This window comes from Protopterus annectens, chromosome 16.part0, assembly GCF_019279795.1.
Source record: "Protopterus annectens isolate FY-2018-M chromosome 16.part0, PAN1.0, whole genome shotgun sequence".
NCBI classification, from domain to species: Eukaryota; Metazoa; Chordata; order Ceratodontiformes; family Protopteridae; genus Protopterus; species Protopterus annectens.
The window spans coordinates 251,056,569-251,083,631 of record NC_056750.1 but is presented as its reverse complement, the minus strand read 5'-3'; the positions used below and the strand labels follow the sequence as shown (position 1 = coordinate 251,083,631).

The window sequence follows — 27,063 nt, the reverse complement described above, 5'->3', positions numbered from 1 at the left end:
TAGAAAATGGAAACCAAAATCTAAACCAACTACACTAGAAGTAGTGTCACTTGCTAATATTAAGCATGGCATCCAGAAAGCTACAGCAAGAAACAAATATGGACTTTCTTATATATAAGTACGGTTTTCCAAAACTGCTCCATGATGCACAACCTTCTTTTTTTCCTGACTACACATTAGCAACAAGCATCACAGACTAAAAACAGCAAAGCCAGGTGATATCCAATCACCAGTGTAAAAACAGTTCTGGTGTAGTCTATGGATGAATAGCAGTTAATAAAGAAGTTCTTATCCTAAAAATTTGTACCTTTTTCAGCTGAGTTTTTTCCTGAGCACTTTCCAGTAATTTTTGTTTAACAAGCATCACAATCAATGAAAAAATCAGCAGGATGGGGATGAGACTTGTGGTTGACAGCGGCTTGCATATCGTGGGGGAGTGCAGTCTTGTCACAGCAGTGCCACCTGAAGGAAAGCCTAAAGGCCATTTTGTAGGGACCCATAAGCATAAACCTTGCCAAGGAGTACATGTGGAAGTACAGACTGGCTTTGGGCTCTGTGGGCATTGCACCATCTTTGCTGGCCATCAGAAGGGATTAGGAAAATTACTAAAAGAACAAACAAATCCATCCTTGCCAAACATCCCCAGCAGCAGTCAGGAAGGGTTACATGGGGGCTGGGGGTTACACAGTTGTAAGATGGGTTGCCAACTGGCTCACAAACCAGTCACACATTATCAAAGTGGGTGACTCCACATCTACCAGCAGAACTGTCACGAGCAGAATGCCAGAAGGGTCAGTGCTGGGCCCCCTACTGTTCAGTATATACTTCTCAAAAGTTCAGGCCAAACCTAAGGCGGCTGTGTCTGACCAAGTTTGTGGACTGCAAACTGGGTGCAATTAATGAATCCCCCAAATGATGTCAACATACTTCAGGCGGATCTTAGTCCAATGACTGGTGGTCTTAGTCATGGTCTCAAACCAAGTGCAAAGAAATGCATCAACATTCCCTTTGGTAAAAAAAACAATGTCCCTTCAACTGTCAAATTAACAACAATACCCTATGTACATATGAAGTGATAAGGGATCACAAAGTAGACTGCAACCTTAACTTTGACCACTATGTGTCTACTGTAGTAAGGAAGGCTTTCTATGTAGCACACTTGCTTAGCAAAGGCATTCCCTTCAGAGCAAAACAGGTTATAACCCCTCTATCTGTTACTAAACCAGGCCCATAAATGAGTATAATGCCCCTTTCGGCATGTACCATGCAAAGTACCTGTAGCAATTGGACAGAACTCAGAGGTTTCTAACTAATAAGATCAAGGGATTCCAGCATGTGCCTTACACAGCCCAACTAAAGTCCCAGTCACTATACTCAGTATCATACAGACTTCTAAAGGGAGACTTACACACCTGGTTTACAGAGCAATCTCCGATCCAAACCTAATGAATTTGCTGTACATCCATAAATCAAATGGGACTAGAGCTACCCATTCTGGGGACCTAAATATGGCCTGCGACTTGAAAAGGACGTGCTGGAGGGACATATTTGTCTCCCAGCAACTGTCACATCTTTGAAATAGACTGCCAATTTATGTGAAGCAGAGCACCTCTAGGACACTGTTCAAAAGGAACCTGGACAAATTGTTGGGGCACCATAAATTCTTACCAGGGACAGCACCCACAACTCTCCTGGACAGGGGCAGTCAGTACTAAATAAAATCCTGTCTATTGACTAGATTATCTATGGTATTATATTGGGATGAAATGGCTAGGCTTGAAATGACCTCTGGGTCGATAGCCTAGTAACCTCCTATGATCATGAGGGGATGGAGTCAAACAATCCTACAAAAGCTAACAATGAAGCAGTTTTGATACAGGAAACACTGATTGATACAGGGACAAAATTATAATTCTAATATATGGCATCTGTTAATATAATGACAGGACAGGGAAATGCTACTTTCACATTTGACAACACTGAGACAGCACTGCTATAGCCAAGCCCTAATCAAACACTACACTACAGCTACTCACCTCTTCCAAGCAGCCAGCGATAGTAGAACCAAGCACTCTGGTCATTAGGATCTGTGAAGAATGCATTCTGTACAAGTTCATACTCTGAGATTAAAGAAACAATACATTAATTTGTAGTGCACTCTCTGTTAGGCAATCATACCAGTCTTAACCAAAAGCACTTATGACTATTTACTGCAAATCAAGCACAGGAAGCAGTGTGGAAGCATGAGTAATGGAAAAAAGGAAGAAGGCAGCGGGGATTCATGTCTACGTCCATGTACAGCAGTGCAAAGGCTGAGCTGGTGTCCCTAAACACATCTACAGCCAAGTACAATTAATGAAAATGGTTGCGTGCTTATCTGGCAAATGTTACTTTCCTTTACATTCATGTAAAGGAGCATCTACGTTCCTAAAACAGTGCTACAATGCTAATACAATGGGATCTGGTGCATATGGCCCTTCCAACTATAGGCTAGTTTCCTAATCCAAAGTGGAACTAAAACTTTTGCTAAAGTTTTGACAAAGAAGCTTGAACTGCTACTACCCAAGCTACAGAATTTCAAAGATTTATACTGCAGAAAGTTCAAAGACCATCAAAATGCAGGTTACACATTCCAAGTACAAACATCCCTTCCAAACAAAATATCTAATTAGTTCTTAAATTAATCTGATGAACTGCTCTGCCTTACATATAAAGGCAACCTAGTCCAAGACCAAACTACTGATGGAGTGAAATTTGACCCACAAGGCTGTTTTACATTTAGGAACTAGAAAATTATAACATCTCTCTTAATGCTCTACATGATGATTACACATCAATATTTAATACAAGCCTAATCTCTTCATCTTTATAAAGCATGTGCCACATAGCTTATTGCTATCAATAGCTTAAAGAAAATAAATTAAGATTTTCCAGCTGATCTTCCTTCGGCATGATCTTACATTCTGTAATTTGTTTAGTAAATTTTCTTTGAACACATTCTAATAAAGCTGGGTCAGCTCTTGAATATGAGCAAAACATGGGAGGTATATACAACAATGGGCCTAACATAAGCTGAAATATTACCAAAGCTGTTACTGATCTAGAGGCAAAATTGTTCAATAGGCCAACATGCATAGTTTCTGCCAAACAGCACAAGCTCTAAGACTGATAAAATGTTGACTTACATAAACTCTATGGCAATATATTTCCTACATAATATTGTCATCCAAGTTAAACTTTTTAATGGTCTGCTTCCCTGTACCTGGCTTGGAAACCTGTGATTGCAAGACCATGGACTGCATCTAAAAACAATCTGTGGATCTACAAAGCTGATATAACTATTTTTTTTACACTTGCTCTATCTCACTGTCATTTAACAGCTGTATGCTGCATTTATGGATTTGACTGAATTTATGACATTTTTTCAGCCTGCACTTATTAAAGAAATGCCATTTGTTACTGTACTGCTCTTGGGTCATTTTAAAAGTATGCTGATATTTCCTAAATTCCTCTGATACTGCAAAAGCTGTTCTGAGTTTGTCAAAGTTCTCATAAATGTGCCAAGATTTCTAAGTTTTGCAAAGTTTTTCTGTGATAGTAGAAGTTTTCCTACATTTGTGCACATTTTTCTGTACACAAACATACATTTCCCAGGGTGTGTGAATTTATTTCCAAGGATTCCTGATGCTGCTGTTCTGCCTCTTACTGTAAAGCATTTGTTACTGCACTTAAACTCAAAACCAGTTTGTTTTACATTAAGAGGAATTTATTCTACACTCTGGTGGAAACAGAGGGCTGAGTCAACCTATCCAAGTTGGGAACTGCTGATGGAAAGCTTATTGTGTTTATCTGATTAGCCTGAGGGCTTAACCATGTAAAAGTCTTTCATTCTACTGGCAGAAATGGAATTACCCATGCCTTGCATACAAGCAAATATATCAAGTTTAAAATCATCTACAGGAAATGCTCTCCATAGTCTCCCACAGTTCATAGCTGCTCGAATAACTACCAGTTTACGCAGAGGGCAGCACCACAGCAGGTCATCTTACAACAAACTACTAAACACACTCACTTTGACCTTTACGTGACTCTCCCCTACTCCTTCCCATCTAATAGATAGACGTTTCCATGTAATCTCTGTTTCTGTTCTGGTGGATATTGACATCCTGAGGCAGTGTAGCAACTGCTTCATGTTTACCGACAACCATTTAATTTTAGAACAAACACAGTGTGCGACAGATGTAGATACAAAATGTCATCACAGGCAATGCTCTTATACATGCACACGAAAAACACAAACCAGGTTGTCAGCGTTACACCCAAATACTCACATGAAAAATTCAAACCAGGTTGTCAATGTTACACCCAAACACTCACTACCAACACTAAGGAACAAACACACAGACCCACATATGCAGATGTATTCATATGTAATCGACCCACACCTACTAAAAAGCATCGCTCAGTGGCCCCATGCACACACAAAAAAGACAGCACCTCACAAAAGTCGCAACTCTGAAAAATCATAGCAGCCTTGTTTCCAAGTCAATAAGGCAACATACCACACAGCCAAGCATTCTAGATATTGGGGATTCCATTGCAAGACATCTTGATTTCCCCGTTACCAGGCTAAACAAGGTGAAGATCACAATGAGCTGTCTGGAGCCAGGATCTGCCACAGCATGCATGCACTTAGGTCTCTCAATCACAGGTACACGCAGTCCACTTCGTGTAAACTGCCTAAGATGTACCTCACTGGAGGATACGAGGGAGCGCTCTGAATATGTGTCCCAGGCGGGTATGAATCTAGCCTTGAGTAGCATCCTACCTTCAACATTGATGATGCCACGGCACTAGCAAAAAACAACTGACTTCAACGATTGGCTTCATTTCTAGTGTAACAACAAGGGGATCCAATATCTGTCAGCCTGGGGAGATATGATCAACAAATCACAATAGTTTGCCAGAGATAGTTTGCACTTGTCACCACTTGGCTTCCAGACACTGGCAAAGACTTTATCTAGTTCCCATATTGCCTTTTTTATGCTGTGCCAAGTTGTTAAACCCTCCAACATAACAAAAATCACTCACAACTACCTAAAGGTACTGCTGCTAAACACGGAGTTTAAATAAAAAACTGCACCCCTGGAAGTGCTCTTCACCCTAGAGAATGCAGACATATGTACAGTCACTGAAAGATGGTTCAGAACCATGGAAAGCACCCCATCTATCAGGCTACAATGCCTTTCATATATTTTGATCCCTCTCAGCTCAGGATAAAACAAAGGGAAGAGGTGTCTCAGTATTCACAAAGTACAAGTACACTGCTTGACTGGTCCAACAACATGACTCACGAGCTGCTCCATGCCCAGCTAACCACAGGTATGACGTCTTATATTCTTGCTAGTTACAGAGTACCTAACATGAGTCTAGAAAACCACACCTTCTTCCTAAACCTACTGGAATCTCTTAACATTCAGCCTAACACCATACTTATGGGTGACTTCAACTACCCCTCCATAAACTAGGAGACTTCTACAACCCATAATTCACTTGCTCAGAGATTTTTGAACTTTGTCAATGCAAACATTGTGGAGCAAACTGATTAGCTCCCCAACAAGAGGTACAAATATCCTAGACCTGGTACTCAAGAACATGGGGGGATGCCACTCCCTCCCATGTATTAACTCCTCCTTGGCAAACTCTGACCACAAAATGATCACCTTCAGTATTAAAACTTACCTAGAGCACCCATCATACTTCAAACCTGTTAAGAACTTTGCTAAGGCCAATTACCACAAACTAAGCTTATTAAACTTCCAAGCTCCTCTGAACCGGGATGACAGTGAGACCTACTCTGAGATGTACACAAAAGCACAGTACCACCACATTCATAGCTGCATAGAGGAGGCAGTACCTGTCCGAGTCAAACATACGTTAACTGGCAAAAATAGACCAACCTGGTGGACAACTAGCATAAACAAGCAATTCAAAAAAAGGGAAAAAAATCCTCTCCAAAGCCAAGAAGGGACAGACAAAACAGTGCAAAAAGACAGTCCAAACAAACAAATTACAGAGCTGATCAAATCCGCCAAAGCAAACTATGAGGGAAAAATAGTCACCCAGGTGAAATATAATCATAAGCCTTTTTTAATTAAGTTTGCAACCTCAGGGGAAACACTCAGCAATGTGACAAGTTAATCATGAATGGCAGCACTTACACTCAGCCTGAAACTATAGCAAACCTGCTGGCTGATATGTTCAGTTCACACAAATCCCCCCATCACCTCCTACCACAGCCAAAGAAATACCCGCAATCTTCCCCCTATCAGTCATTATGAGGGAATAGGTCCTTACTGCATTTGCTAAAGCAGAAAATACAGCCTCCATGGGTCCTCACAAGATTCCAGGATGCTTCTAAAGTATCTTAAAATGGAATCTATCAGGGCTACTAGAAATCGTCTTTAAACACGGTCTCTGGACAAGCTTTGTCCCAGAGGAAATGAGGTCTGCAACACTCATCCCTCTGCACAAGGGGGTGCCAATCAACTCACCCAGGGAACTACAGACCCATAAGTTTGACCAGTCTTCTCTGCAAGGTCATGGAGAGAATACTCAAGGATCTGATCAATAACGACATAGGAAATCTCCAAACACTGGACCAGACATAATTTGGCTTAGTCAAAGGGAAAGCTTTGTCTGCTCAATCTGGTGGATGTCTTCAAGAAAGTCACCAGGGCCATGGATGAGGGTAAAATGGTAGACAGCACTTAGACCTGGCCAAAGCTTTTGACACAATTTCCCACTGGGGGATCATAGATAAACTTACTGAGTTAGACATAAACCCCCTACATTGTCAGATGGATAGCAGACTGGCTCACTGACAGGACACAAGCTCTCCAGATAGGTGAATCCACTTCCGATAAGAAATGTGTTACTGGTGGTGTCCCACAAGGCTCGGTGTTGGAACCCCTCCTATTTGGTATATACTTCTCTGAAGTGAGTGCCAATGTTGAGGGCCTCTGTCTCACCAAGTTCGATGACATATGCAAGCTGGGAGCAATCACCAAATCCCAAACAATGTTGACATCCTACAAACAGACCTAAAAATGACAAACAACTGATGCACAACCATGGTCTGAGGATAAATGCTAAAAAATAAGTAATTATACCCTTCGGTAAATCAGACATCCCTACAAATTATAATACTGGCAGGACACCCCTAAAAGTAGACCCAGTGGTGGGAAACCAAGGAACACAGAGAATAAACTTTGACCACCAGGTAGCTGAGGTAGTGAGGAAATTCTTCTGTATGGTTCAACTTAAGGCAAGGCATTAAGATCAAAGGAAGTTAAAGTGCCACTGTACTCAGCCCTCATCAGGTAGCTGAGGTAGTGAGGAAATTCTTCTGTATGGCTCAACTTAAGGCAAGGCATTAAGATCAAAGGAAGTTATAGTGCCCCTGCACTCTGCCCTCATCAGGCCCATAACTGAGTACAATGCTTCCTTCTGCATGTACCTACTCAGACAATTACACCAAATGGAGTGGCCCTAGAAGTTTCTCACTAAAAATACACAAAGAATAAGACACATGTCATAAGGAGACTGACTAAAAGCCCTATCTGTTTACTCCGTCTCATATCATTTATTGAGAGGTAACGTATCTGACCTACAAAGCATTCTCTGATTCAGCCCTGATGAAAATGTTACATATTCCCAACAGAAATTATATAAGGGTTATGAGTTTCATGGACTTGAACCTTATTTGTGACAAAAAGAACTTGCTGGAGAGACAGATTCATATCCCAGAGGCTACCCTTTCTATAGAATAAATTTCACATCTTCGTAAAACAAAGCCTGTCCCTCACTCTCTTCTAAAAGAATATGGATAAATGGATGGGGAACCATAAATTCACTCCAGGGGTACAGCACATGTCCCTTATGGACAAAAGCAGTCTGTAAAATGACTCAGGCCTCCCACACCTAAAGACCCACTATCCTGATACTACCCCATCTTATATCTGGGGAATTAAGATATAATATTGTCATATCCTAGGTATTATTGGCTAGGCTTGTAAAGGCTCTTTTGCCATCAGCCTAGTAATCACGTACAAACCTATAAATAAAATATCACTCTTAAGTAAACTAACATACAAAAGTGATCTCGGAGCCAATTATATAGTTCAAACACAAATAAAATCTCAATCATATGAGAAGGTATAAATGCTTCTTCTGATTTATCATTAATGTATTTAGAAATCCAATATGTGGTATTATTAGGAATAAGTGAGATAAAATAAATGAACAGAGGGCCTGAAACAAACCCATGAGGGACAACAGAAGAAAAAGGCCATTTCAAAAGTATCCATGCAACTTAATGCATTTCATTCAATTTTCCAACCAATCATTCACTCATTCAGTAACAGAGGGCTTGACATTCTATTTCATTAAGAAGTTTATAACAGAATGGAGGATACTTTACTGAACAAATATCGGTGGTTCACCTCATTGAATAACTACCCTAAAATCCCTCTCTCAAGGACACCAGTAAAGTATGTCTGTTTAATAATTCCTGCCAGAAAGACTTTCTACTACTGTACCTGTACTACAGGGTTAAAGAAAGTCCTGAGCTAGGACAGCCAGCAGCCTCTACCCCCCCTTTCTGTACCTTCACACACTCTCTCCCCCATCCTCTATAGAAACTCCTTTTGTCTAGCAACCTTTTTCCTTGTTGTACTCTAACTCCCTCTCATATCAGCCTGCAATATTAGACCTGTCCACCAGGTATGTCCCTTATCCCAGCCATAATCTCTTTCGTATCTCTTACGCCCAGATACTTACTTTAATTTCTCCTGTTGTCCCTTAACTGTTATTCAGTCCTCTCACTTTACCCTCTACTTCTACTGTCTACATCCACCTTTTCTAGGCTCAATTCTCACTATCCTTTTCCCACATCTGACTTTTCCAACTTACCTTCTGGAGTCAGTCCTGCTGATTGTTTTTTATAACTGCATCAGTATCTGTCTCTACCAGCTCCATTAGCCCTGCGGGCTTAATCCGCTCTCCTCCCTACTCCCAATTTCCACCCACCCCCAGGGGTCCTACTCTTATACTTACTAAACCACACTCTTCCTCTTCCCATTACTATTACTAACCACACCTCTTCCCAGTCTCTCTGTACACTTTACCATTGTTCATCTTCTCTCATATCTACCTTCTCTTATCACTCCCTTCAATCTTACCACACCCTTTGCAACTCCCCATCCTCACCCATTATACTTCTAAATTCTACCTACACACATCCAATAGTAAATTCTTTCAATGTATAAACCCCCTCCCCATTACATGTCCTACTTTTATTCACACTTTTACTACTTCTTCCTCTAACCTTTGCCTACTTACCTCCTATGAATACCCACTATATCCACATCCTCACTATCCTAATAAGGAAACCAATGTTCTATCCTTATCACTCTTTTATATCCATGCTAATATAACATCTTCACCCAATTACCTACTTGCAAAGTATCACAGAATACTACATATTAAATATAACACTCTAAATCTCAGGAAAGATCTACTTCTATACAGCAAATTCCCTAACCCAAGCTACACAGGATTACTACTCTCATTAAAGGATGGCGACATCCACCCTAACCCAGGCCCAACAACAACTCCTATCACTCTCTATAGCCACAATCACCTATTGATTCCCTTAGTAAACCATCTAACTCCCTCCAAGTAGCTCATCTTAATATAAGTAGCATTAATAACAAAGTATCTCAACTCCAAGCTCTAGTAGAAGTCTATTCCTTTGATATCCTCTGCTTAAGAGAAACATGGTTAAAACCTGTAACAAAAGACAATGAAATCCTTCCACCTGGATATAACATGCTGAGACTCGACCAAGTAGCCAAGAAGGGTGGTGGGGTAGCTATTCTACTTAAATATGGCTTACAGTTAACCACTTACGACTGCAAACTACCTCTCTATTCCAATGCAGAAATTCTCATCTCCAAACTTCATCTTAACAATGACAAATCCATCTATATTATCTGTATGTATCTTCCTTCTGGTAATAACATTGCCACCATGGAAAATATCCTTTGCTGGCTATCCCAACACCTACCCCAAGAAACCATAATCCTAGGAGATATAAACATTGATTGGAACTGCTATTGTAGCAACCTCCCTGCCACCCACATGAACCTATATGGGTTTTCTCAAACCATTACATCCCCCACCAGGATCAATAAAGCTAACAAGAAAGCAAGCATATTAAACTGGATTCTCATAAACCATCACCCTTACAATTATGATTCTGGAACCTTCCCTGATGATATAAGTGACCACCCACTCACCTATATCATCAGGCATAAAGCCTATACTCCCATTCCAACATCTGTCAGAAATATCAGATCCAAAAAGAACTTTAACCCTGATCTATTCAAAAAGGAACTAAGAGCTTGCAATTGGTCTCCCTTAAGACACCTCCCTTTAGAAGAAGCCATCAAATACTTTAACTTCCTTGCCATTCTTAACCACCATGCTCCAACCAGATTAATTAGAATTAAAACCAAGTCTGCCCCACGGCTTTTAAAAGAAACCAAACACAAAATGCATCTTAGAAATAAATATTGGGCCAAATGGAGAATGACTAAAAACCCTGTAGACCAACAAACCTTTAGACAGTTAAGAAATGACACTAAGAAAGCTATACTCTCTGATAAAAGAAATTACTACTTACAATTTCAACAAACTAACTAAAACAACCCACAAAAATTCTGGACTAGCATTAATCAATTACTCCATCCAGGTCAATCCACCACAGTGAATCCTCAAAATACTGACCATAATAATCCCACGCATACAGCCAATACATTCAATACCTTCTTTACTAATGCTATCCAAACACTAGCTAGTCAGCTATCACCTAATAGCTTCACTTTACCTTCCTATAACTCAACCTCACCCATTCCTTTTCATTTTCAACCTGTCCCAACAACATATATTCTAACCCTTATACAAAAACTAAAACCATGCTCTCCCTCAGCAGACCAGCTACCTTCTGAATTTCTACAGCTATCGGTCAAGGCTATCACATGTCCCATTTTCATTCTGATCAATAGAACTATTACCGAAGGTCACATCCCTAGCTTATGGAAAGTCTCTCATATTATCCCCATCCATAAAGGTGGACACTCCATTGAACTCTCCAACTACCGCCCCATTGCCCTTCTTCCTCCTTTGGCAAAGGTCATGGAGGAATGCATCCACAGGCAATTACTTGACCACTTAACCCAAAATAACTTACTTTCCAGCTGTCAACATGGTTTCAGACCTTCACACAGCACTACCACTGCCCTCCTTTCCTTTTCTGATTGCATAAACAAAAACCACAACCTTAATAATCTTTCCTCTGCACTATTTATTGACCTGTCTAAAGTATTTGCCATGGTAAATCACCAGATTCTCATCAACATACTCAAATCCCTGTCATTAGATGCACCTTCCATAAAATGGTTGCAGTCCTACCTAGATAAAAGACAACAGGCTATAATTTGGCATAAGACTATCTACCCTCCAACCCGTTACCCTAGGTGTCCCTCAAGGGTCCATACTAGAACCTCTCCTCTTCTCTTTACTTATTAATGACCTTCATCTAGCCATCCCCCAAGCCACATGCATACAATTGGATGATGACTCCACACTTAATATGCTCAGCCAAATCCACTTCTGAACGTCATTCTCTTACCCAGAAGGTATTTAACACAGTTGAACAATGGTTCACACAGCGCTGCCTTCTTTTGAACCCCAAAAAAACTAAACTCCTCCTCTTCAATCCTACTCACAAGTCCTCTCCTTTTGATTTCTCAGTTACATCCACCCATGGTACCATTATATCACCAGACCCAACCACCAAACTACTGGGTATCACCACTGATAATCTGAACTTTGACATCCATATCAACAATACTATAAAAACTGTCAACAAAAAACTTGGCTCTCTCTACAGGATTAAACCCTTCCTTTCCCCCACAGCCAGAACAACTATAGCCCACACTCATCTAATCTCTACACTCCTATATGCCTCACCCATTTTTACTAAGCCATCTAAAAATAACCTCAGCAAATTGGAAATGTCCTACAATAACATTGCCAGATTTGCTACAGGCAACCCTTTCAGAACCCACAACTGCATAAATATAAAGCAGCTAGGATGGCTGGAACTACATTCCACCAACTAACCATTGCCCATAAAACTCTTTATAAACCTTCCAGTACTCCTATTCTATCTACCCTCATCACCCCATATGCAAATCTGAAGTCCTTATGGTCTTCACACAAACTTCTTGTACACACCTCTAAACCTAACAACAAGGCTGGGGATTCTCTCTTTTCCAACGCTGTCGGAAAAACCTGGAATCTTCTCTCCAGTGACATTCCCTCACTTCCCTCTTTATCACTCTTCAAAAACAGACTGAAACTTTTCCTTAGAACACACTGGTAATGCCCCTGTACTAAACCTGACTAGGCATCTATCTGTTCAAACTTTCCTCTGCCTATCCCATACTAGTCATGAACTGTTATACATTCCTTACTGACTATAAATACATCCTCCCTCTAAACCTACATTGTGCCCAACCTCTGTGAATACTTGTACTGAGGAGTTTCTTTATTTTAGTACAATTAACCTGTCTTCTTTGTTATGTATTGTACCTGTATGTTGTATTGTATATGCATTCTTGCACTATAAGGATTTTTTCTGTCCTCGTTGAATTTTCTTTTTTTCACCTGGAATATGCATTGTTTATAAGAATGTTGCTATTCATTTTTTGTTGTTTTTCTTGTTTCTGTCTTGGAGCTTATCTCCCCGAGCCTCTACTGAAAATGGACATATATCCAGTTAGACTAGCCCGGTCAACAAATGTAAAATAATAAATGAATAAAATAAACACCTTGGCTAATTCCAAACATACTACACACTGACACAGTTACCCAAAGCTTTATAAAGATCTCCTAAAATGGTACTAGCTTGATAAACCTGGAATGTTTTCTCATGAAGCTATGTTAACTAAGATCCAACAGAGGTATTTCAGAATCCTGACTTAATAGGTTCACAGGAAAGTACTAGGCTATTGACCCAAGGGCCTAAGTAAGCCTAGCCAACAAGGTTCCCCGGCTTACATCACCCAAGAAAGTTAATTTCCTGTGCCCCTGTCGAGCAGAGTCACAAAAGTGATCCCAGGGGTGCATTTCCTATTTCCCATCCATTCATCAAGATTTTTCTTGAAGAGTGCTAATGAGGAACTTTGCTTGGCATAGCTTGTTCCAGAGTATAGGAAGTCTCTGGGACAGGAATCTATTCCTCCAGCATGTCCTGTTTACTGTGGTGACAAGGTTTAAGTCCCTAGAGTGTGTAGCTCAGAGGGATTGGGATTTCTTTAGGTGTAGCATGCCCAACAGCTCTGGGTTTAACATAGCTTTACATGTAAGGCAGAGATGTCCTCAGAGAAGGCGATATGCTACAGAGTAAAGCTGGAGTTTTTTGAGACGGTCAGTGTATGGCATCTATTTGAGGCCAGTAATCCTCTTTGTGAGGTACTTTTGTGGCCTTTCCAGCTGCTGTAGATGTCTTGTGAGGTACATTCCAAAAGAGGCGTTGTACTCTACAATGGGTCTAATGAGTGCCAGGTAGAGGGGAACAATGACCTCTTTTTTCCTGGATGAAAACCCTTTTGTGATGAGGTGTGCCACATAGAAGGATTTCCTGACTACTGCGGAGATGTGATTATCAAAGGAGAGACTACTGTCCACCTGAGTCCCAAGGTCTCTAATCACACATTCGGCATTAAGTAGACTGCCATTTATATGGTAATTCATGGGTACAGAGTTTTTACCAAAGGGGATGACAATGCACATTTTGACATTGAGCTTGAGGCCATGTCTCTGACACCAGGCATCTAACCCTTCTGTAGGATGTCCACATCATTTGGGGACTCTACTATGGCTCCTAGTTGGCAGTCATCTGCGAACTTCATTAGCCAGAGCCCTTCTGTGTTAGCCTGTACTTCAGAGAAGTAGACACCAAACATGAGAGGTCCCAGGACTGAACCCTGTGGTACTCCACTTGTCACTGGTTTGAAGTCAGATTTGGAGTCTGCAACTTTTACAGTGTGGGTTCTGTCAGTGAGCCAGTTGGCGACCCATCTTGTGACGTAGGGATTTATACCTAGTTTAGTAAGTTTAGCTATAATTCCAGAATGGGGGATGGTGTTGAAAGCCTTGGCGAGGTCAAGATAGGCTGTGTGAACCACCTTACCCTTGTCTGCGGCTTTGGTGACTGCCTCAAAGAAGTCGATCGGGTTCAGAAGGCATGATCTGCCTTTCACAAACCCATACTGGGTGGGGTCCAGAGTTTGGAAGTTACCAATGTCTTTGTTTATGAGTTCCATGATGATACGTTCCATGGTCTTGCAGACCATAGACCATAGCAAGTGGACTAAAGAGCAGACAGGCAGAGACTGCAAACAGGAGGGCTTTAATGAAAGAGTAAGGATGGAGGGTACCACTGAATTACTGGGGTCCTGGTTATTTCTATGGCACCAGAAAGAAAATCTCTTCCATTTGGCCATGCATGATTTTTCAGTGGTGGGTCTGCTTGCTTCTTAAACAACCCTAACAACATCTTCTGAAAACTGATCCCTGAAAGGAATCAAAACTCTATCATTCACTGGCTTAAATTTAGTGGCGACAGGAGGGGATGTAGCAGTGATCCTTTTTGCTGAGTGCTAAAATCCCCCTTGTGTGGTAGCTTGCAGTTTTTGCCCTTGGCTAGTTGAAAAAGAGGGGACCAATGCTGTCTTGGCCAAAAGGGGACCACTAGTACTAGTTCTGTTTTTTTCTTTCTGAGGAGTAGCCTTGGAATAAGAGGTAGCTGTGAGAATGCAGAGAGAAACTTCCCTGCCCACTGAAAGAAGACATCTACCCTCCAGGCTGAGGAGCAAGGGCTCCTGGTGCAAAACAGGGGGAGTTGCTAATTGCTCTTAGAGGCAAGCAAATCTATCGGAGGTGTTCCCCCCAATAGTGAAGGATACCCAGGAAGACTTACCTGTTCAGGGTCCATTTTTGGGGGTCCTCCAAGGCCCTGTTTAATGCCTGTAATGGGATGTATATTGTGAATAAGGACACTAGTCTGCACAATTGGTACGATCTGCTACCACATTACTTGCTTATGTACCACATGACCATCATGCTGTCTGTGAATACTCAGAGGATCTAGTATCCAGATATGTGGGCAAAAAAAAACGTAACTTGGAGGGCGGTCCTTATCGCTTATGGGTTAATCTGTTCCTTTGTGAGTACGGGTTACCACCTTCCCTGTTACTCTATGGGTGCCTGTCCAGGGCCCCCAGGGCCTTGTCCAAGGCATCTGTGTACATTTCCTGAACTGGGACTGGTGGGAAGAAGGGGAGCCCTGGGTTGAGTTTCACCTGTTCTACCCACCATGAGCGTTCCTTACCAAGACAAGGTACGAGATGAACCCTGTGTCTAGAGGGTGTGTGTGTGGGACCCATGCTGTTTTCAGGTACCGCAGAATTTTCCTCATATGCAACCAGGCTAGAGGCAACACTGAGATAGTTGCTACCATGAATCCTTGAGCTCTTACTATTTCCCTGGCCAAGCATCGGTTGGGAGAGGAAAGGCTGGAAAAATAAGCTGTAAGGTTCTGCACTTTTTCCTAAAGCAAACAGGCCTGCATCCTTCTAGTCTCCAATCTGCAGCCCAGAAAAGTACAGTTTTGTACCTACCATAAATGTAGATGTTCGAGGATTCCATTGCTGCAGTCGGCTACTATGTAGTATAGTCCTAAGCCAGTCGTCCCCCAATATAGCAGGAGAGTATTGATCGCGCGTCAGGGAAGCGTAGACTGACTGCACCAGAGGGTACTCGGACCATGACGTCATCACGTCAATATTTTCTTGCCCTCCCTTGCCCCAGAAGACAAGAAAAAGACAAAGGAACAAAAACAAAACCAAAAACATATAACAATGTTCTTTGTCCATTGCTGCAGTCCTGACTATTGGGCAGAACCAAAGCAGAGAGGTAAGGGAGGCTGGCAAATCATAAGGAAGTAGGAGCAACACACATGCCAAAAAAGCTGCTAGTGGCAAAACCAGCCTTAGAGTAGATAGGAAGAGGACAAAATGCAGAAAGAGAGAGTATATGCTTTGAAGCTGCTTCTAAAAATATCAAAATTGCCCTTAGTTGCCAACCCCTTAGGAAGTGGAATTGAGCCTAGTGGAATGAGGCTGAATGAGGCCTAATCTCCTTGCCGGATGATGGGAATAAATGCAATGCAAAGCCAATCCAATGCAAAAGCCAATAGTTTGAGAAATAGTTTGCCTGTGAACTCCTTCAAAACAAAAACCAAAGCAAAGAAACTGACAAAAAATGAGACTCCTGCTTAACTCTTAGTCTTGCTTAAATAATAACGTGTACATCTAAAGTGTCTAAAAAATTTTTCCCCTTTTTTTGAGGTGTCTGCAAAAAAACGTAGCAAATGAATGAATTTGGTTAAGCCACCCACACTAGAAACCAATAGGGATAAGTAAGGAGGTAAATAAATGATGATAAGTATAAAAATGGAAATCAAAGGGCTCTACCGCCAACTCAGACACCAACTCAGACACCCCTTCTTAGAGAAAAATAGCCAACAGAAAAGCAGTTTTCACGACACAGAGTTCAATTCAGCAAAAGGTTGGCATAGGTAGTTGGGTTGTAACAAAAAGAAACACAAATTGAGATCCCAGATCTCAGTAGAGAGTAGTCTTATATTCTTTTATTCTTTAAGAATCTTGGAAACTGAAACAACTTGAACAAGGAATTAAAGGTGGGTCACAATCATAAAATCTGCAACATGCATCATGCTGGGAAGAAAAGAGAAATGGAAGATAATTCAAATAATTCAGTAAGATATTCCTCAATACAGGAAAATTAAATCTCCAAATTGAGCTCAGAAATAAAATAAATTCTTTTTACAATAACTCCAAATTTTTCTACAGACACTTCCTCTACTTCCATAATCACATTTAAAAATCACATTTAAAACCATAACAGGTAGTTGAACTTGTTGACGCTTCCTGTGCCAATATGCAGAATGAACAGGACGATGAGAGTGAAGCTTGACATTGACATGAAACGATGATGAGATAAGAGATGAAAGAATCAGAGAGAAAGGCCATGGAGGCTTTAGTACCAGACTCATGGGCTTCAGGGTAAATCTCCGAGGGCCAATCTCAAAATCAATTTGAATGACAGTGTCCAAAATCCTGCAAGTAGCTGTGTCCATACATTTTTGAGGATACCATTGTAGCTTCCTTATATGCAGCATGGCATTGGTACTAACTAGGACCAAGTCATGCCAGATGCCCTAATGCTCGAAGGACTGTCCTTGCAGTCAGCAACAGCTGATGAGACTGTTGAAGAAAGCAAAGTGACAGTTCTTTTTGTCCACTGGGTTTTAAAGGAAATCTGCTGGCTGTAGTTCAGTCTCACACCCAGAAAGCACATTTTGAGGGTACTAGTAAGACTGGGACTTTATTTCTAGATCACCCTATACCCTAGGCATCTTAGCACTGCTATAACATATCTCTGCATGCTGTATTCCTTCTTGAGCCAGGGAGCCAGAATCAGGCAGCCCGCGGGCGTAAGGATATGAAGCAAGAGTAAATGAAGCTATGGAGCCAAGCTAATACTCGAGCCAGAACTCTATCATAATACCGCAGTAGATAAGCCAAAGGGAAATGCAGAGATGAAATTCTGAGAAAAGAAAGGCCTCAAACCGGCAGATACTTCCTGCAACTTTAGCCTTGGGCTTACATGAAGGCAAGCTTCCTTGAGATCTAAAAGCACCATCCAGTGATCTTTGTAAAAGCAGAGGTAAAAGCTGTTGTAACGCCAACATCTTGAATAAAACTGGAATCAAAACGTACATCGGAGAGATAAATCCAATGTTGGTCTCCTTTGGGCGTTCCCTTCTTTGCGGACAAGGTCTCCGCGAATAAACTTACCCTTCTGATACATGTGTTGGCTGAATGAACTCTATGTGAAGTCTGCTTGTTAACTTGCCAGGAGCCTCTTTTCTTTGTGGAGGAGGAACGCCTGAAGGCTTTGAAAGCTGGTACTTGTATCTGTATAAATCTGTAAACTAAAAAATGATATCCAACACCCATTTGTCTTGAGTAATTATCTTCCAGAATTTAATTCCTCCAAACAGTCTTCCAAAGGAGCTGCTAAACGAAGGAGCTGGCAGCTGAAAAGACAGGTCATTGGGTTTGTTTTACTTAAAGGTCACAGGCTCATGAAACCAGAAGTCTGAGCAGAGCCTGCCCCTGGTCTAGGCCGGTGGGAACCTTGAGCCCTGCTCTACCACGCCTTAGACCTACCCTAGACTGGAGAATCGCCAGCAGGATATGCTAACCTTTTAGCAGGAAGCTTTCTACTTCAACTTTGGTGGTCAAAACAAAGTTTGCATTTTAACAGTTTGCATAGACTTAGCTTTGTCCTCCACTTTCTTTAAAGGCAAGGCATCCCAGCATCAAAACCACATTGCAAAGGAATGCTTACACTTGTGTTCACCGCGTGGAACCAAATCCAACTCTTTACACTCTCAATCCTTCCCCAGCAGCATCCACATAGATCAATCATTGTGAAAGAGATAATTAAGCCCTCAGAAGGTCCTGAGTGGGCTAGGAGGAGGATTTTTTTTGTAAATTACAGTGAATCCCAACTGCAAGAGCAGGTTGACAGTGAACTGAAGATGTTGCAGCAGGATCTGCGGCAAGGCAGCCTGAATTAGCAGACTGTCTAAACAGGGGAAGTCTGAATTTCCCTGAGTTCAGCAAAAGGCTATCACAGATGCAAGACACTTTGTGAAAATTCTTGGGGCTGTAGAAAGCCTAAGAGGCAAATTAGTAAACTGAAAGTGAGATGAGCCAGTACAGAACACTTGAGGAATCTCTTATAGGAGGCAAGAATGGGTATATGAAGATAGGCATCCTTTAGATCCAGAGAGACTAGGTATGCCTGAGGAGGTATGAAAGGCAGCAGTGTTTGCAGGGAGAGCATCTTGAAGGTTGGTACTTTTAAGAAAGTGTTTAGTAGAGAGAGATCCAGTATGGGTCTCCACTGCCCCTCTTCTCTTGGGGCTAATAAGAATCTGGAATAAAAACCTACCAGTTCTGTGGGCACTGGTTCTATAGTGCCTTGTGCCTGTAATTCTTGGAATATGGATGGCTAAAGATGGACTTGGTTGTGGGCAGCGGGACATACTATTGAGTGGAGGGATTCATTTCCAAGACATGACATAATCCTTTTTTTATAACAGAAAGCACCCAGTGGTCTGCAGAGGTATTTTCCCAGATTGAGATTGACAGAGATAGCCCTTTAGAGAGCAGCAGGACAGGATCGAGTGGTTGAGGGAATGGTGAGTTGTTGATAATCACAGTGATTTTTCCCCCAAAAGGAGGCCTGCTATTTGTGGGATCCTTTTGAGGTTTCTCTGGAAATCTCTGAGTGCCTTATGTTTTTAAATAGGTCTGGAGTCCCTTCTAACAAAAGAAGTGAGCTTGGTTGGGTAATTCCTCTGGTATCTAGGCAAAGAGGATAGAAGAATCTATCTGCAGTCTTTCATTGTTTTGCCTTGTTTCTGTAGAGCTTTAAGTAAGTTGGCTATTTGTGGACCAAACAAAAGGTTGTCTTATGGAGAATCAATATGTTTTGCTTTGAAGTCTCTGGCATGGGTTGATTATGCAACCATGCATATCTATGAAAGACAGAGCAGGTAGCAGCTGTTCTGGCAGAGGCCCCCAGAGCATCATACCTACATTTTATACTGTGTCTGGCTGCCTGATTAGCATGATTAAGCAAGGACATTTGTTGTTTGGAATCTGATCCCTTTGAATCCACCCCTATCTTTGTTTAAGAAGGTGAGACTGGATAACAGGTTCTTGGTTATCCGGATATGGTAATTAACAGCACTGAATGCCAGAGTAGAGGAAGTATAAACCTTTATACCCCAACTATCCATGGCCCTACTGTCTTTGCTTGAATGAAAAGCAATGAGAAGAATTTTAGAAGGTTTATCACGAGAGAGTAACTACAGAAGGGTCTGTTACAGGGCTCTTATACAACTGTTCATTTGGAACTTTATAAATCTTTTGGAGGCAGGAGACTGTGAATCAGGTGTAGCACAAGTAGACTGGAAAGCATCCAAAGCAGCCTCCAGAACCAGAAGGACAAGAGAAGGGGCAACAGTGTTCATTTACTGGAAGTTTTAATACCTTTTCTGGACCTTTGTAATCTGCCTAGACTCCCACGCAAAATGTGTTATCATGTTTACAACTGTTTGCCCAAAGGAAGCTTATTAAATAGGGACGTCAGGGGAGATGGACTCTTCATTATCAGAAGAAATGTGGCTAGGGGAGGGGACATGTGAGGAGTAGGCCACAGAATGATCAGTCAGAGGCCTCTTCAACTTCAGAGGAAGATGGCTCCACATAAATTTTTTGCGGTGTAGGAGGAGAGTGGGGAGAAAATGAGGGTCGTTTCAGGGTCATTGTGGTCTTGAACAAGCCATGAGAAAAGTACAGACATTCCTTATCCCTAGATGGGAGGTGAGAAGGGACATGCTTAAGTTTTTTGTTGTTTTTTCTTTCTTTGGTATGACATCTGCCTGAAACCAATCTGGGTGGTTCAGACACCTGAGGCACCTTGATTAACTTACATGGGAACTCTTCACTGATCACAATCTGTAGGATAACTTCCAGACCCTCTGAAATGGTGATGCACAATTTTCCCTTTTCCACAGAAGTAGTTCCCTCAGTCATAAGGCCATCCAAAGGCCTCCAGTGAGGTTGTGTTACAGGGCATCAGAGGTGGAGTCGGGTGTACCACAGGTTCTGGAAGGTATGCACCAGAAACAGAATGGGTAAACTGAGTATCTAGCCCAGGCCTCTTGAGCTTTTTCTTGCGGGATAGAGATGCATCTTGGGAAACAGGATACGCCAACAAGAACTACTTGAACAAATAGTTAAGGATAAAAAAATAAGGTTGATGAAGCCTGATAAAGGTGGTGGACTTGTGGCTATGGACGAAGCCATTTACATCCAAAAAATGCTTACCCGTTTGTATAGTGAGGTACACGAAGAAGTTTCACTTAATCAGGTTAACATTACATACAGGCATGTTGATACTGTATTAATGGACCTGCTATTAGATAACCAATTAACCTTAGGTGAGCATGATTACTTGATGCAACAACATCCTCATACGCCTACTATATTTGGGGTACCCAAGATCCACAAGTCCACCACCGATTCCCCTATGCGACCAATAGTGGACACCAAAGCATCTAAAACGTATACAATTGCTAAATTTATTGACATTGGATGTAAAGATGTAGTAAAGCAATTTAATCATATATTGATTGATTCATGGGATCGTTTAAAGAAAATGTCTCAATAACTTTATAATGAAAATCTTACCTTTGCTACTATCGATGTAAAGGATTTGTTTACTTCCATATCCCATGAAGATGGCATTAATATGTTTTATGATTTTCTATGTAAACATTTTAAGTTAGGGCATCTTAGAATTCTGATGCATCAAACTTTGATGGAACTAGTATTAAAAAACAACTTTATACTGTTCGAAGGGCATTATTTTAAACAAAAGGTGGGAGTAGCAATGGGGGCCTCATGTGGGCCCCTTTTTGCCAATATTGTATTAGCAGAATGGGAAATCACGGTGGTCTTTGAGACCGAGATATATAAAAAATGTCTTTTTTATGGACAGTTCTTGGATGATATCCTAATATTATGGAATGGGAACCAAGATGAATTGCAGGAATTTTATCAAACACTAAATTCCATTATACATTTTCTGGAATTCACTATGATGACCCACCAAGATAGTATCAACTTTTTGGATATTACAATATCCAAAGATAGGTACAACAAGTTTTTCACCACATTATATCGTAAACCTACCTATTCTAACACCCTCTTGCATTTTACCAGTGCCCATCCCATACACCAAAAAGATCTTTGGGTAAAAGGGCAAGGAGTTAGATTGGTTCGAATGGTAAACGATAACCAGTTGTTTTTAAAGGAGGTGGAGATTCTTCAACATATGTTAACCGCGAGAGGGTATCCCACAAGTTTTACTAGATCTATTTTTCAGGAAATCATTCATAAGAGAATTGAAGATTATTTTATACCAATATTGGGAATGGCAGTTAACAACAATATCAATACCCAGGTTTTACCTTTAAATAATAACAATAAAACTTTCCATTATTCTGTGGTGCTAACATAGCCCAACATTTGATAATATCAAGAATATCCTAAGAAATAATTGGGTACTTTTTGATACTGAGCAGCAGTTCAAAAGTAAACTGGGAGATTACCTAGTAGTGGTTTATAAAAGGGATAAAACAGTGAAAAACTTTTTGGAAACTAACCCACTTAAAAGGTGTCGAGGTGTTAAGAGAAAATGTGGGCACTGTAATCAGTGCCCTTTTATTTTAGAGAACCATGGTTTCACCATTCAGGGATTTGGCAAAATATACCCAAGGCAAAAGTATAACTGTGGGACTAAGAACTTGGTTTATATAGCAATTTGTCAATGTTGCCCAAGATTTTATATAGGGAAAACAATCAATTGGTTTCAACAAGCGGATATATCAACATTTGTACGATATTAGAAGAAGCAATGTGAAGAACGCATTGTTTAAACATATTAAGGATAACCCTAACCATCATTTCAAGTTCACTGTTATAGAACAGGTTAGCCACAAGGATGGGGGGGGGTCCATATGAATTGTTTCTTGAATTAAGGGAGCTGATGTGGCAGTTAAAATTAAATGCCAACCAGCCCCCTGGTCTTAATGAAACAGTTTCTTTATCTAGCCATCTTAAACTAAAAGCTGAGTTCCATCTTTAAATTATATAAACACATTTTAAAAGTCATGATATACATTTGCAGGAGGGGGTCAAGTACACTGTTTTAGTATATTGCTTCAGCATAATGGTATCACAATTAGTATATTGCTTCGACATAATGGTATTAATTTTTAAAAATAGATGTGATATTTATATGTATGTCAATGAAAAACGAATCTTGTAAAGAAATAACTTTTTATAAGCTTATTTATATTATTTTATTGTTATAATTAGCTCTAAATTGAATGTTCTAATTGTTTTAGTCACATGGTATGTTGACTGCTTATAAGATAGGAAGCAAAGGAAGCTTCTTGTATTCTGAAGAAGTCATATGCTTATTGCAGACGAAAGTGCTAAATAAAAGTTATTCCAGCTGTCCACCTGTGTGCTGTTTAGTTCCCATTGTGCTTTGGTGCTTAGCTTGTCTGTCTGTTATGGAAGTCAATAGACTCGTTCTGTTATCCAGCTAATAAATACTCTTAACCAACCAACTAAAACTAGCTAATGTAAAAACTAGCAGTGAAATTTAAGAACAAATACCACACAGACAAGACCACCTGACAAAAAACAGTTCTAGCTGCTGAAATGGTGTCCTATTGTGTGATACAGCTGAGATGAAAGAGTGTAAGCTACTCAATGTATGGTCACTGTATTAATTTTTAGCAGTTAAAGTTTTTTTTTAAACTTATTTTATGAATGCCTTTAAATATTTGTTACATACAATTAGCTTATGACAAACTATGTACTGTACAAGTGGATTTACTACAGGAGCATAAAGTGCAGAATAAGAAAGATACATAAAAACCCTTACAGTGCAAGAAAATATTTATAAGCTGATTAGCACCAAGTTTAAATAATAATTAAATAATTTCTGTTCACATGCATTAGCATTTAAAGACTTTACTCAATAGATTCCATGTCATATTTTATCTCTGTTTTCCTGAAGCCATGGAATGTTTCTAAAGAAAATGTTTTCAACATGCAAGCTAATTTGCACCATGCTAACCAACTATGGCCATGAGGAAGTGTGACAAAAAACATGCTTGAAGGTGGAGAAAATTTGAAAACAGCAAAAAAGCTTGAATCATCACCTTTAAGAAGGATTTTCTCTGAGATCCTGCCTTGACGCTTATGGTCTGGGTGGACAATTGGTAACAAAGTGCTGCGATAATGCCAAGAGGAATAATTGGAGAAGTTAGTGCTGATAAGTCGACTAGTGTAGGCTAGCTCCTCTTCTACAGGTACTGCGGAGCGCTGCACCACAAAACGACGATAGTCCCAACAATGAACTGGAGAAAAGTAAATAAATAAAAGTAAACAGGCACAGTCCATGATGGGCTTCAATATCAAACTATGTTTCGGAACACAGAAATAACACATCTGAGATGATACTCTAGTCACTGCATCAGTCGTGCACCGGACATCTTCATACAAATAGGTTAAATTCAACTCAATATAAAAAAAGAACTGCAAGCTACATGCACTACTCAACACATAATTCTCTAAACATTTTGCACTACTTGCAACTCCAAACTTTCCAGTAAATACTCAAGCAAAATATTTTTTTCTTACGGCTGCTCCCATTAGGGGTTGCCACAGCAAATCATCTGTTTCCATTTCTTCCTGTCCTCTGCATCTTGCTCTGTCACACCAACCACCTGCAGGTCCTCTCTCACCACATCCAGAAACCTTATCTTAGGCCTCCCTCTTTTTCCTCTTACCTGGTGGCTTCATACTTAGCATCCTTTTCCCAATATACTCATCATCCCTCCTCAGCACATGTCCAAACCAACGCACTCTCACCTCTCTGGCTTAGTCTCCAAACTGTCCATCCTGGGCTGACCCTCTAATATACTTATTCCTAATCCTGTCTACCCTCATCACACCCAGTGCAAATCTTAACATCTTTAACTCTGCCACTTCCAGCTCTGACTCCTGCCTTTTTGTCAAGGCCAATGTCTCCAACCCCTATAACACAGCAGGTCTCACTACCCTCTTGTAGACCTTCCCTTTCACTCTTACTGGTACTACTCTGTCACAAATCACTCCTGACACTCTTATCCACCCACTCCACCCTGCCTGTACTCTCTTCTTCAACTCTCTCTCACATTCACCATTACTCTGAACAGTTGATCCCAAGTATTTAAACTCATCCACCTTTGCCAACTCTACTCCCTGCATCCTCACCATTCCTCTGTCCTCCCTCTCATTCACACACATATATTCTGTCTAGTCCTGCTGACCTTCATTCCTCTCCTCTCAAGAGCATATCTCCACCTCTCCAGGGACTCTGCAACCTGTTTCCTACTCTCACTACATATCACAATGTCAACTGCAAACATCGTAGTCCACGGGGACTCCTCTCTGATCTTGTCTGTCAACCTGTCCATCACCACTGCAAATAAGAAAGGGCTCAGAGTTGATCCTTGATGTAATCCCACCTCCACCTTAAAATGCATCTGTCACTCCCAGTGCAGATCTCACCACTGTCACACTACCTTTGAACATATCCTGTACCACTCTTACATACTGCTCTGCCACTCCCGACTTCTTTATACAATACCACAACTCCTCTCTAGGCACCATGTCATATACTTTCTCTAAGTCCACAAAAATAAATATAAATAAAATAAATAAATAAAATCAAAAGAATAAATAAAATAAAACTCAAGCAAAATATGAAGCTGAAAACCACAGTTCTTCTTTGCATTTTATAACTTAAGGAATTGAAAGTGAACTCTCTTACAATTTTGCTATGCGAAAGATCTGGTTAATATGCACTGAACTCTTCCTTACAAGAACTCCATTCTTCTAGAGGGCCCACACAAGTTCTTGGCACTCAGTTTTTGTTCTCTAAAATATTTAATGTTTAATAATGGGGAGACATCTGCAGACTCCATTTTATTGTTCTATCTGTCTTTTATTTTCAATTTTGTCTCACGGTTTCTCGACATATCCCAAAAACCACAGTTTGCAAATTAGTGTAACATCTATACACAAACTTACTTTTCTTAAGTCTTTCCCTCAGATATAATAACGTTTCCATTAAAACCTCTAAGTGATGGACTGCATTAAGAAATGCTTAAGATCAATCTGTTTACAAACAGTTAATGGGTGTAAAGACCCAGGTTACCCTGCAACTCCCCTGATCTAAAGTACTCCTGATAAGAGACTTCACATTCATATTACTAAACACTTACACAATCACGCTAAGCTTCCTAATTTTAGATTTCTGGTACAAACACTAAATGAGTAGGGCTGGGAATAACCCTCTGGGCAAACTCACAACTCCCTTGCACCAGCAGTACTATCATATCAAACTGCTTTTCCTGTTTCTGCAAGTTCCTAACAAAATCCACCAAACTGGTACTAATACTTGTCTTTTTCGCTTTACCTAATAATTAGTGTCTACTCGAAATTATTAAATAGTTAAAGGAAACCTATCACTTCCAAATGTACTTATTTTTTATTTACATTTTGTTGACCATTTTTTCCCTACTTAGGGAATGGAATGCTCGTATTCAGAAGGGACCCAAGATTACAATAGTAAAAATAAATAAAAGTTGATAAACTAAAAATACAAAACAACAAATGCATACTTGAATTAAGTGTAGCACTGTAGTTTTGCATAAAAGACAAGAACATTCAGGTAATACAGTTTTACGCACATTCAGTATAATTCTGCAGTTTACACATATTACTTTAGTAGTAACAGTCAATACACATATTCAAGTATAAAGTACTGGAATAATACATAAAGCAATCAGATGATAAAACGTGAAGATGAAATGTGAAGGAAAGTGTAAGTTAGCAGTAAGTAAAGAACATAGGTGAAGCGTGTGTATGATGTATATATTCAGCATGGGTTTTCTATTGAGTAAGCATGAAAAAAAGTGTGTGTGTTTATGTGTCTATATGTACACACACACACATATATATATATATATATATATATATATATATACATACATACACACACATATATACACACATACATATACATATATATACATACATACATACATATATATATATATATATATATATATATATATAT

At 40.3% G+C, this 27,063-nt stretch overlaps 1 protein-coding gene across 1 annotated transcript in view; it reads right to left on the bottom strand.

The window, feature by feature from the left end:
* RABGGTA (Rab geranylgeranyltransferase subunit alpha) overlaps positions 1 to 27,063 on the bottom strand; it is a 1,248,770-nt gene that overhangs the window by 565,247 nt on the left and 656,460 nt on the right. Inside the window, exons 6-7 of the mRNA XM_044058049.1 lie at positions 24,098 to 24,295; positions 2,037 to 2,120 (exon numbers count right to left, since the gene is read on the bottom strand). Coding sequence (XP_043913984.1) covers positions 2,037 to 2,120; positions 24,098 to 24,295 — 282 coding nt within the window. The remainder of the gene's footprint in view (positions 1 to 2,036; positions 2,121 to 24,097; positions 24,296 to 27,063) is intronic.